Genomic DNA, 13,357 nt, shown 5'->3' on the forward strand with positions numbered 1-13,357 from the left:
CCAAAGGCGGCATCACGGCGGAATCTGGGGAGGCCCAGACCGTTTGCCGGCGGCCAGCTAGAAAGGAAGAAAACCAGCTGAGCACCGTCCCCCGTAGGCCGATCTCATAGAGTCTTGCGAGAAGGCCAGGCTTTGTACCCAGCATTCTGTTTCCTCAATTTAAGGTGATTTTGAAAGACCGGTAATTGATGACTAAATACATTTCTTGAAAGCTAGGAGGAGCGTTTGTGAATGCCAGTGAGCATTTCCCTGTGAGGATTTCAACTGCCTTGAAAAAGTCTGGTTGGGGCAATACTCGGTTAAACTCAATATAGGAGGCCGACACCGGAGAACCCTTTGTTAAAATCTATGTCTGAATTCTTAGTATTGGTCCAAATTAATACGCTTATGAGGTTTGGATTTAATCATCTTCCTCTTTTGAAAGCGCTATATTTAATAAAAAATGCACAATAATAATCTCCATGGACCCCCCCCCCCCCCCCAGCTAATAACACCTTTGCTTCGGGTAAAGGCCGCGCTACATAAAAAACGCACATTAATAAAAACAAGTCTCCATGGACCCCCACCCCCTCAGCTAATCACAGCTTTGCTTCGGGTAAAGGCCGCGCTACATAAAAAATGCACATTAATAAAACACGTCTCCATGTGCCCCCACCCCCCCAGCTAATCACACCTCTGCTTCGGGTAAAGGCCGCGCTATATAAACCCCCCCCAGCCTCCATGGACCTCTCATTCTCATTCGTTCACTGCTGCCCGCTCCATCCATGGTCCCACTCACCGGCTCACAAGGCTCCCGAGCCGCCGGTCTCCTCACCTGTCCCCGACACCGTACTCTTCGCGCGCACCCTCCACGCACAGCTACGCGTGACATAAGACGCGCGCGTACGCCGTCCAGTCAAGTGAAGTCACAGGCAGGCTTCGATCTGCGCTTTCGATCTGCGCATGTGTCCGAGGCAAAATCAGGTATAGAGCGTAGGAATAACTGAATAACCCTGTGAATCTGGACGCACCAGGAGGGCCACTCGATTTCATTAGAGGGCCGGATTTGGCCCGCGGGCCGTAGTTTGGGGACGTCGTACGCAGACGATTCACAGATTGTCTTTTCGCTGTCAGAATCCCAATCATCATCTTCGTCCCTTCTCAAAGATGGTCTCCTGAATATCTTCAACTGGATGACATTAAACCAGTTGAAACTAAATGGAGACAAGACGGAGATTCTCGTCCTGGGTAAGCAGCCAGATCTCTGGAGCACTTCACACTGGCCTGCCCAGATGGGTAATCTTCCTACACCAGTTACACATGCAAGGAATTTGGGGGTAATCCTGGACAATTCATTGTCCATGAAGCAACAGGTTAGCAAAGTAGTGGGTCTCTGTTTTACAATCATAAAATGGCTCAAAAAGATCCTTTGGATGCTGCCTATTTCCACACAGAAAACAGTAGTCAATGCCTTAGTTACATCTCGGCTTGACTACGGGAACATCCTGTACCTAGGTGCAAACAAGACAGTTACAAAGAGACTGCAGCTTGTACAGAACGCAGCTGCCCGACTTCTTTGTCATATACCTAAAAACACCTGCGTGTCCCCCTACCTGCGTGAACTCCACTGGCTGAGGGTGGAAAACCGCATCAGATTTAAGACCCTAAACTATATGTTTAAAATCAAAGCAGGTATTGCACCCAAATACCTTCAGGCATTAGTTCACCCCTACTTCCCTAAAAGAAACCTAAGGTCTCAATCAGCGGCAAACTTCTGTGTGCCTAGATTCAAGCTCTCCAGGATGGGAGGGAGATCTTTAGCCCACCAGGGTCCTTCTATCTGGAACACACTACCACCCCTTATACGAAAGGAGGAGAGTTACTCCAGGTTTAGAAAAGAAATAAAAACTTGGTTGTTCGACCAGTAATCTTGAACGACCTCTGCTGAACGTATTCCATCCTTTATGCTGTGCTCTTAGGGCCGGGAAACCCTTTTTGGGTAGCTGTTGCGCCCTACAAGTTTAAAAAATAAATAAATTAATACCCTTCCCGCTTAGGGCAACAAAGACAAATGGAAGAAATGATGGACGGAATGCTGAACAATGTAAACATTCACTTCCAGTCACAAAGATCTGGATCTAATCCATCGTACTTTTGCTCACCACGCCAGACCAGTTTGGACTCAGCAATGTGTAGTGGTGCCATATCCTCAAGACATTTGAGTTAATCCTTCATGCGTGCTATAGGGGTGTGCTGTTTGGGAGAATGAATGAAACCCTGGCACCCTCCCCATTCCCCAGAGCATCCTCGCTCCCAGTTCCTGTCCTCCAGGCACATCATATTTCCTATAATATAGAAAGCTAAAGTGCAAGTGATGTGCCCTATGGTAAATGAACAGACATTGTTACTATGATCAGTTTGTTTTTCTAACTGGAAAACGTCACTGTAAGGCGAATTAAAGTATGCTGTTAGATTGTTCCTGTCTTTGTATACATATGAGGATCTGTGCACCTAATCTAGTGACATAGAAACATTCTGTTTAGTAGTGTGTATATCCAGTGTCTTGATGTAGCATCTTTGGAATTGATGGTAACCAGTAGTAGTCTTAGTAATATTAGCTCTTTTTTGTTGAATAACTATTATTTTCTATAACAATTATTTTTTGGTACATTCGTATATGTCTCATTAAAAATTTGTTGAGCAGAAAAATTCATCTTATTGATTTCAGATAACACCGGTTGTGCCTCTATCCAATGACTCCTGGTCTATGTCTTTTGCAAAGTATCTAGAACTTCGGTTCTATGGGCATCAGTACACCAGACGAGCCAATGTCGATCCTTGTGGACACTCCATCCACCATGATTACCACCAATATTTCTCCTATAATCAAATGGTGGCTTCTTTCAGGTAAACCTCTTACGTGATGGGGATGAGCATGATTCCATCAGAAGAAATATGCCATGATATTAATTTTAATCTGAATCACATTCCATTGCATTGTTTTTTGATGGCGTGAGTAGAATCTACAAGTTAAATACTTAAACAATTGTGGACTGTGTCGGGGCTCATGCAATGCATTACTAACTTAAATTGTCTGAAATATTCCACACTGTTCTGTTGATTGTATTGTATTTTTCTAGTGATTGTGTAGATAAATTCCATAAGGGTCATTTGCCAACCTAAGGAGTCTACCTGACTGAATGCCCTACCTTAGTGAGTTATCCCTTAATGTTTCAAGGAAAAAGGGAACGTTAAAACCAGGATCATAAAATTGTTATTTACTAATTGGATCTCAGACCTGTCCTCTGGTGGTAAAGGACAGAAGGACAGGTATCTCATTTCATTCACAAAATCTTTATTCGGATGATAAAACCATACAAGAATACAGAAAGCATTATCATTATACAAGTATTTGCTAAAAATTACAGAATATATCTGAAAGAAACACGTTCGTTATAAATTCCTTACCTTGGAATTACCCCCAGGCGTCAGACTGAATCCGGAAAGTTTTTTCACCAGCAGTATCTCTACGCGTCGGAAGGTGGTGCCGGTCGGCTATGCGTCAGTCATTGGCGTTGTGGTCGCCGGTATGACGTCGCGGTAGCTACTTGTACGCTTCCCTCGCGCACTGACGTCAGTTCTTTTTCCGCGCCAGCCAGCGCAGATCTAGAGAGAGCGGTACCTCCAGTCATTTTTTCACTGACTTTTTTGAGCGACTTTTGTCGGTTACGAATCAGCACCGCGTGGGCCTTTTTTGCCTCGTGCACGACCACTACCCCAAGTCGTGCTCTGACTGCCGGTTGATTGTGCCGAAGACTTTGCGGGAGCGCTCCTGAAAGCTGGTTGGGCGCCGGCGGTCGGGTCCACGCCGTTCAAGGTCCTGGTCGCGAAGGAGTTCGAAGGACCAGTCGCGGAGCGTTAACCACTTGTCCAAGTCATAGAAGTCTTCGCACTCGGGTCAGGTAAGTCTAAGCACAAAAAGAAGTCGATGAAGCATCGTCGCTCTTCGACTTCTCCCTGTCGGTCGGCAGATGTGACGAGGGATGTGGGCAGTGCCCCTCCCGCAGCTCCGCGTGCGGAGCCCGACGAGTTGACTCCGGGCTTCCCTCCCTTTCCTGGACCCGTAGTAACTTCCGCCCAATTTCGTAAGTTTTACGAGGTGATGCATGTCATCTTTGGCCTGCCCGAACCCGCTGGTGCGCCTTTGGGCCTCCGGACTCGGTTGGAGGGAGGTCTAGGCCTTCTCTGCCGTTGGCTCCGGCCACGGCACCGCAGGCTCCCCTTGGATCCAGGCCTGGATCCGGATCAGCACTGGTGGACCTTATTAGTCCTCCACCGGCGCCGCTTCCTTCCGGCACCGTAGCCGCAACTGACGCCGGTCGTGTCCCTGGCCGGCTTCGACCCGGCCTCCATCCCGATGTGGACCCGGACTTCGATCCGGTGATGAGTAGGGTTTTTGTGTCCCTGTTCACTCCCGGGGTCCCTTTTCGGCCAGATTGGCAACCTGAGGATGAGGAGGAGGACTGAGAGGGGTCAGGTAACCCTTTAACTGATCAGGTGGGATCCGAGCAGGACTGAGAGAGAGGCACTGGGAGATGCCAGTGGTCTTGACACATCCCCTGACCGTGGCATGTTGTCTCCTCCTACCTTGGCTATGGAGGAGTGATCGTCATACACAGTGATGTTGCGTAGGGCGGCTGAGGCCCTCAACCTCGAGCTCCCTACAGTGGCGGTCAGGACTAACCTGACAAAGGTGCTTCAGCTGACAGCGGGCTTGTCGCAGCCCCTGCTGCTGTTTAATAAGGCCATTACCAACGTCCTTTTGGGCACGTGGTCCAGGTCCTACACGGGGGATGATTGCCCAATACCACCTCCCGGCTCCGGACGACCCCACTTTCCTCTCCCAACACCCCACCCCAGAGAGCTTGGTGGTCGAAGCCTCCAGTTCCAAGAGTGCATTCCCTACCTACCAACCGTAAAGGTAATCCAAGAAGGTGGACCATCTTGCGCTTCACGGTAGGCCACTAGCATTTTCAGTTTACCGTGCTCCCCTTTGGCCTTACAAGCACCCCTCAGGTGTTCACGAAAGTGATGGCGGTGGTCGCAGCTCATCTGCGCAGATCAGGGGTTCCAGTCTTCCCCTATCTCCACCACTGGCTGTTGAAGGCGGGCTCGCCCCAGGCAGTCGTCTCCCACCTCCAGACTCCAGCCGACCTCCTGCTTTCGCTGGGGTTCCTCATCAATGTGCCAACGTTACACCTGATTCCCTCTCAGAAGCTCCTTTGCATCGGAGCGGTTCTGGACACGACACGGTTTGGGGTTTTTCCTCCCGAACAGCGAGTCCTGGATATTCGGGCTATGTTTCCACTCTTTCAGCCTCTATTCCGGGTTTTGGTCTGGATAACCCTGAGGTTGCTGGTCCTCCTGCATCCTGCTGGTCGATCATGCCAGGTGGCATATGCGGGCTCTACAGTGGGATCTGAAGTTCCAGCGGGCGCAGCATCAGGTGAATATGTCCGATTGCGTCCAGATCTCGGAGGGCACTGCTCCACAACTGCAGTGGTGGCTCACGAACCAGGATTAGGTCAACGGCAGATCCCTCTCCCTTCCCCAACCAGAGCACACGGTAATGACGGACACATCCCTTCTGGGATGGGGCGGCCACATGGGAGAGTACTGGCTCCATATCAACCTTCTGGAGCTTTGGGCAATTCGTCTTTCACTCAAGGCATTCCTTCCCTCTGTCCGATGAAGAGTAGTGCAGGTGTTCACGGACAACACTACCGCCATGTGGTACTGCAACAAACAGGGCGGGTGGGATTGTGCACCCTATGTCAGGAGGCTCTCCGCCTCTGGACATGGCTGGAACATCTGAAAGAAACACATAGTGATATATTCCTTACCTTAGAATGGATCCGGAAATTTTTCGTCAGCAGTACCCCTGCGCGTCAGTAGGCATCGCCGCGCGGCTTCGCGTGTGTCGTTGGCGTCGTCGCCAAGATGACTTCGCTGGAGCTTCTTAGACGTGCCCACGCACGCTGATGTCAGTTCTTTCTTTTTCAGGGCCAGCAAGCGCAGATCCGGGAAGAGCAAGTACTCTCAGTCACTTTTGAGGCCTTTTGTCTCAATTCTTTTGAGTTGATCGACTCCTGGTGTCGTAGGGATGCCCGGCTTTAAGAACTGTGGGGACTGTCACCGCATAATGTCGGTGACGGACCCACACCGTGTGTGTCTCTACTGCCTTGGGCGCAATCATGACTCTAAGTCGTACCCCGACTGCCGGGTCATGGTGTTGAAGACTTTGCAGGAATGGTCCTGAAAGTTGTTGGATGTCCGGCAGTCGGCTCCACGCCGCTCAAGGTTCCGGTCCCGTGGGAGGTTGAGGGACTGGTCGCGGACCCGTCACCATCGTTCCTCTGGATCTAAGTCTTCGCACTTGGGGTCTGGTAAGTCGAAGCATTCCAAGAAGAAGTCGAAGAAGTTTTGTCGCTCTTCGTCCTCCCGTCGCGGCGGAGAGTGCAGGTGGTGCCACCCCTGTGGCTCTGGTGGAGCATTAGACAACGCCGCCGGCCTACCCGCCCTTCCCGGGTGCGTCAGCGACGCCTGCTCAGGTGCAAGAGTTTCTTGCTGCCATGGCCCGACTTTTTGTGCAGTCCGGCCCCGCCCGTGGGCCTGTCTGGGGGTCCTGCCTTACCATCGCGGGCGGCTCTGGCCCGGGCGCCGCAGGATCCCCCTGGATCCTGGCTCGGATCCCAGGCGACACCAGTTGACCTCATAACACCTCCACCAGTGTCGACCCCTCCTCCGGTACCACCTCGGAGGTCGTCCGGTGCCACTGCTGACGTCGGCCCCCGTTTCAGCCCCGAACGGGACACTGATGGAGCCTTTTTACCCCTATGTCCGTCCTCCTTATTTTCAGCCTGTTTCACAGACTTCGGAGGAAGGGGGGGACTGGGAGGGTCTGAGAACCCTCTCTCGCAACAGTGTGAGTATGACCTGGACTGGGCAGAGGATTTGGGGTTGCCAGTGGTCTCGACACCTCTCCTGACCTTGGCATGCTGTCTCCTCCTACCGTGGCTACGGAGCAGGGAGCCAGTTACACAGTTGTGTTGCATAGGGCAGCCGAGGCCCTCCACCTCGAAGTCCCTACAGTGGCCGTCAGGTCTAACCCCCTGACAGAAGTGCTTCAGCCGGCGGCGACCTCTTCGGAGTCCTTGCTGCCTTTTAATGACGCACTTTTGGACGTTCTTTTGGGCACCTGGTCCAGGCCCAACATAGGGGCTCCTGTGGACAGAAACGTGGCCCAACGCCATCGCCCGGCTCCGGGCGACCCTCTCTTTCTCTCCCAACACCCCACTCCTGAGAGCTCTGTTGTCCAAGCCTCTGCTTCCCAGAGCGAGTTCCCTTATGCACTTCCGCATATGGAATCCAAGAAGCTGGAGCAGTTTGTCAAGAAGCGGTTTTCATCCGCCAGCTTAGGGCTGCGCTCGGTGAACACTGCATGCCTCCTGGGCCATTATTCCCACTCTGTGTGGGATACGGTTGCGCAGGTGCTGCTCAACTGTCCGAAGCAATAGCAGCTGGGAGAGACGCAGCTAAGTTCACCATAAGTTGTGGGCTTGACACCGCCGACTCGCTGGGCAGGGCGATTTCCACAACGGTGCCGCTTCGGCGCCACGCCTGGCTGAGGACAACTTGCTTCTCAGGGGATGTCCAGAACACTCTGATGGACATGCCGTTTGATGGCATTCGCCTTTTTGGCAATAAAGCCTTTTTGGCAATAAAGCAGATAGTGCGTTAGAGCGGTTTAAGGGCTCAAGGGCTACGGCCAAGTCCTAGGGCCTGTCAGGCACTCACCCTCCTCCGCCTTCTGCTTTTCACTCCTTTTGTGGCCACGGAAGGGGTGCCCCAAAATGTTTGTTCCAGAGCCACCGGCCTGCGCTGCAACATCCTCTGTGCGGCCGTGGACATGGGAATCGCCGAAGTGGTTCTGGGGCTAGCGGGCGGGTCAGTCCACCTCCGCCCCGCAACATCCACTGCAAAGCCTTCCTAGTCCGAACTTTCAGGCCCATCAAACGCCAGTGGGCGGCAGAATTCGCCATCATCTCCACCACTGGCGCAACATCACCTCGGACAAGTGGGTGCTACAAATTGTCCGAAGGGGCTACTCCTTCCCCTTCGAGACTACCCCTCCAGCCATGCCACCTCAGTACCATCACATGTCGGAAGTCACAGCCCTCTTGGCCAAGGGGTTCATCAAGCGCATTCCTGGGCCAGAAGTAGGTTGTGGTTGTTATTTCCACTACTTTCTGGTCCCCAAGAAGGACAAGGGTCTGCGTCCTACCTTGGACCTCCTGAATGTCAATTCAAGGTGTTGACGCTAGCTCAGGTCTTATCTGCCCTCGACCCTGGAGACGGGATGGTAGCGTTGGACTTACAGGACTCATATTTTCACATCCCCGTCCTGCCGGCATTACCTGCGGTTCACGGTAGGCCACAAGCACTTTGTTTACCATGCTCCCCTTCAGCCTTACCAACGCCCCTCGGGTGTTCACAAAACTTATGGCGGTGTTCGAAGCTCATCTGCGCAGATCAGGGGTTCTAGTCTTCCCCTATATCAATGACTGGTTGTTGAATGCGGGCTCGCCCCAGGCCGTCGTCTCCCACCTATAGACTACGTCCGATCTCCTGCATTCGCTGGTGTTATCCATCAATGTGCCGAAGTCCCACCTTATATCCTCACAGCAGCTCCTCTTCATCGGAGCGGTTCTAGACTCTGCACAGTTTTGGATTTATCCTCCCGAGCAGCGAGTCCGGGATATTCAGGCTATGATTCTGATCTTTCAGCCTCTGTTTGGGCCTGATGGCCTCCTGCATCCTGCTTGTGGATCATGCCAGGTGGCATATGCGTCCTCTGGAGTGGGACCTGAAGTTCCAGTGGGCACAGCATCAGGGCAAGCTGTCCGATCACGTCCAGATCTCGGAGGGCACTGCACGACAATTACAGTGGTGGCTCAAGAATAGCGATTGGGTCAATGGCAGATCCCTCTCCCTTCCCCAACCGGAACACGTCCCTTCTCGCATTGGGTGGCCACAAGGGAGAGGCAGAGGTCAGAGGACTCTGGTTTCCGGCGGAGTCCCGGCTCCATATCAACCTTCTGGAGCTTCGAGTGATCCGACTTGCACTGAAGGCATTCCTTACCTCTGTCAAGGGGAGAGTAGTGCAGGTGCTTACAGACAACACCACCATCATGTGGTACTGCAACAAACAGGGCGGGGTAGAGTCGTGGACCCTGTCAGGAGGCTCTGCGCCTCTGGCCATGGCTGGAATATTAGGGCATTCTCTGAACGCCAGGGCGGGCGAACTCACCCGCCGGTGCATGATAGATCACGAATGCAGTCTGAACTCTGACGTGGCACACAGTCTCTTTCGGCAGTGGCGAGAGCCTTGGTTAGATCTGTTCGCCACCGAAGAGAATGCGCAATGTCATCAGTTCTGCATGTTGGAATTTCCAAGGTGCCACTCGCTAGGTGACGCTTTTCGTTGCGAGTGGAGTTGCGGTCTACTATACGCCTTCAAGCCTATACCACTTCTACCCAGAGTGCTAAAGAAGATCAAGCGCGACCGGGCCCAGGTCATTCTTGTGGCTCTGGACCGGGCTCGAAGAGTATAGTATCCTGAGCTACTCAGTATGGCTATCGATCACCTGACCCGACTGCCTCTTCAGGAGGATCTTTTGTCGCAGCAGCAGGGAACGGTCCTTAACCCGAACCTGTCCAGCCTCCACCTCCTTGCTTGGAGTTTGAGCGGCGACAGTTGACGTCTTTTGACCTGCCTCCCGAAGTTTGTGATAAATAAATTTGTGGCATGGTGCACAGCAAAAGCTGTGGATCCCCTTTCTGCCACTCTTTCAGTGGTCCTTCTAGTTCTCCTTTCTTTGGCCCAGCAGGGCTCTGCTCTAGGCGCTATCAAGGGCTATCTCTCGGCCATTTCAGCCTTTTTACGGCTTCCAGATCAGCATTCCCTTTGCAAGTACCCTGTTGTAAATAGATTCTTAAAAGGCATTACTCATCTTTTCCCTCCTGTTCCTTTCATAATGCCTCAGTGGGACCTGAACCTGGTTCTGACATATCTGGTGTGTGCTCCCTTTGAGCCACTTCACAACTGTCCTTTTCGTCTTCTTACTTTAAAGACCGCTTTCCTGGTGGCTATCACCTCTGCCAGAAGAGTGAGTGAGCTCCAGGCTCTTTCGTCTAAACCTCCTTTTCTCTGTCTATCTGGACAAAGTTGTTCTAATGTCTTGTCCATCTTTTCTGCCAAAGGTTGTCACTGCCTTTCATATCTGGCAGACCATCGCTTTGCCCACCTTCTTTCCGTCTCCACATCCCTCAAAAGAGGAAAAGAGGCTCCACTGTCTGGATCCAAAACGTGCGCTCTCATTCTACATCAACTGCACACAACAGTTCCGGGTGGATGACCAGCTCTTTGTTGGATACATGGTCGCCAAGAAAGGTTGGGCCGTGCACAAGCGGACAATCTCTCGGTGGGTCGTTCTGTGCATTTAGGCTTGTTATTCTTTGGCTAAAAAGGAGCCTCCAGTGGGGCTACGTGCCCATTCTACCAGGGAGGCGGCAGCCGCTACTGCTTTGGGACGGGGAGTTCCCTTGCATGACGTCTGTCAGGAGGCTACGTGGGCCACGCTGCACACATCTACCAAGCATTACTGCCTGGACAGCCAAGTCTGGAGGGACGGCTTCTTTGGCCGTTCTGTTCTCGAGGACTTCTGGTGTGATCTTGGTTCGCAGTCCCACCACCAGGGTTCGTATTGCTGGGGTATCTATTCTAAGGTAAGGAATCTATCACTATGTGTTTCTTTCAGATGCACAAGTTACCTTCAGTAACGATATATCTGTAAGAAACATTAGTAGTGATAGATTCCTTACCGCCCCTCCCATCCTTCCCATTTTGCAAACAAATGTCTAGGGTTAAGGTCATCCCTTTCAGGGCCTTAGTTTCATGGCACCAGTGGTCAGTTTCTAGCATGGCTCTGCGTTCCTGGCACGGAAAGTAGTGTACAGAACTGACGTCAGCGTGCGTGGGCACGTCTAAGTAGCTCCAGCCATGTCATCTCGGCGCCAATGATGCCAATGAAACATGCCGCGCGATGCCGCGCACCGACGCGCAGGGGGACTGCTGACGAAAAGTTTCCAGATCCAGTCTGATGTCTGGGGGTAATTTTAAGGTAAGGAATCTATCACTACTAATGTTTCTTACAGATATATCATTACCGAAGGTAAGTAACTTGTTCATCAGGGCATATCCCTGGTGGTTCAACACCTGGCAGGTTCCCTGAATACCAGGGCGGACAAACTCAGCCGCAAGTGCATGATGGATCAAAAATGGCATCTTCATTTGGAGGTGTTGCATGGTCTCTTTCAACAGTGGGGAGAGCCTTCGTTCAATTCGCCACCGAAGAGAACGCGCAATGTCAGCAATTCTACATGTTAGAATTTTCTAGGCAACGCTTTTCGTCGCGAGTGGTGTCGCGAGTGATGTTCTACACCTTTCCGTCTATACCACTTCTGCCCAGAGTCCTGAAGAAGATCAGGGCCGACCGGGCCCATGTCATTCTTGTGGCTCTGGATTTGCCAGGAAGAGTTGTGTATCCTGATCTGCTCAACATGGCCATAGATCCTCCGATCAGACTGCCTCTTCGGGAGGATCTTCTGTCGTTGCAGCATGGGACGGTCCTCCACCCGAACCTGTCAAGCCTCCACCTTCTTGCGTGGAGATTGAGGGGCGGCAGTGGACCTCTTTCAACCTGCCTCCCGAAGTTTGCGATGTAATCTTGGCAGCCAGGCGTCCCTCCACTAAGACGGTATACACCTGCCGGTGGAACAAGTTTGTGGCATGTTGCACAGCAAAGGCTGTGGATCCCCTTTCTGCCCCTCTTTCTGAAGTACTCTTGTTCCTTTCTTTAGCCCATCAGGGCTCTGCTCTGGGCACTGTCAATGGCTATCTTTCTGCCATTCCTGCCTTCCTTTGGCTTCCCAATGAGCCTTCTCTTTTCAAGTCCCCGGTTGTTAATCGTTTCTTGATAGGCATACCTCATCTCTTTCCTCCTATTCCCTTCGTATGCCTCAGTGGGACTTGATTGTCATTTTACCTATTTAATGTGCACTCCCTTTGCGCCTCTTCACAACTGTCCTTTGAGACTCTTAAGACTGCATTACTGGTGGCCATCACTACTGCCAAACCTCCAAACCACCTTTCCTGTCTGTCCATCCGGACAAGGTGGTTCTCAGGACCTGTCCATCCTTCCTTCCTAAGATTGTCACTGCCTTTCACATCGGACAGACCATCACTTTGGTCACCTTCTTTCCGCCTCTGCATCCTTCGAAAGAGTAAGAGAGGCTCCACCGTCTGGACCCAAAACATGCGCTTTCTTTCTATCTGGATCGCACAAAACAGTTCCAGGTGGATGACCAACTCTGTTTTGGCTACATGGGCGTCAAGAAAGGTCGGGCTGTACACAAGCGAACCATTTCTCGATGGGTCATTTTGTGTATTAAAACATGTTATTCTCTGGCTAAAAAGGAGCCTCCAGTGGGGCTATGCGCCCATTCCATCACTGCACACATTTTCGAAACACTACTGTCTGGACAGCCAAGTTCGGAGAGACGGCTTCTTTGGCCGTTCTGTTCTCCAGGACTTTCTGGTGTGATCTTGGTTTGCAGATCCACCACCGGGGTTGGTATTGCTGGGGTATCTATTCTAAGGTAAGGAATCTATAACAAACGTGTTTCTTTCTGATTAACAAGTTACTTACCTTCGGTAACGATATATCTGTAAGAAAAATTAGTTAGTTATAATTTCCTTACCGCCCCTCCCATCCTCCCCGTTCTGCTAACTGTTTTCTAGGGTTAAGGATATCCTTTCAGGGCCCTGGTTGTGTGCACCAGTGGTCAGTGTCTTGCATGGCTGTGCGTTTCTGGCGCGGAATGTCGTGTACATAACTGACGTCCGCACGCGAGAGTGGCGTCTAAGTAGCTACCACAACGTCATTCCGGTGACAATGACTGACAGGGAGCCAACCGACACCACCTTCCGACGCGCAGATGTACTGCTGATAAAATATTTTTCCCGATCCAGTCTGACGCTGGCTGTATTTCTAAGGCAAGAAATCTATAACTTACTAATGTTTCTTACAGATATATTGTTACTGAAGGTAAGTAACTTGTTCATTATCAACAAAACATGAATATCTTGTTCCACTGAGTCAATTCAGCATTTAATCGAGAATCGATATCGTAAATGCCTAGACAGCTCGCATAAAACAGGAAAAACGCCTCATTCCTTAAGGGGCATTTGGGAAAA

At 51.5% G+C, this 13,357-nt stretch overlaps 1 protein-coding gene across 5 annotated transcripts in view; it reads left to right on the plus strand.

The window, feature by feature from the left end:
* PIKFYVE (phosphoinositide kinase, FYVE-type zinc finger containing) overlaps positions 1-13,357 on the plus strand; it is a 2,266,845-nt gene that overhangs the window by 1,091,086 nt on the left and 1,162,402 nt on the right. For all 5 annotated transcript variants that reach the window (XM_078680343.1, XM_078680347.1, XM_078680342.1 and 2 more), the window contains one exon: positions 2,708-2,886. In XM_078680343.1, the coding sequence (XP_078536469.1) occupies positions 2,708-2,886 (179 nt within the window). The remainder of the gene's footprint in view (positions 1-2,707; positions 2,887-13,357) is intronic.

This window comes from Lissotriton helveticus, chromosome 3_1, assembly GCF_964261635.1.
Source record: "Lissotriton helveticus chromosome 3_1, aLisHel1.1, whole genome shotgun sequence".
Classification (NCBI taxonomy): domain Eukaryota; kingdom Metazoa; phylum Chordata; class Amphibia; order Caudata; family Salamandridae; genus Lissotriton; species Lissotriton helveticus.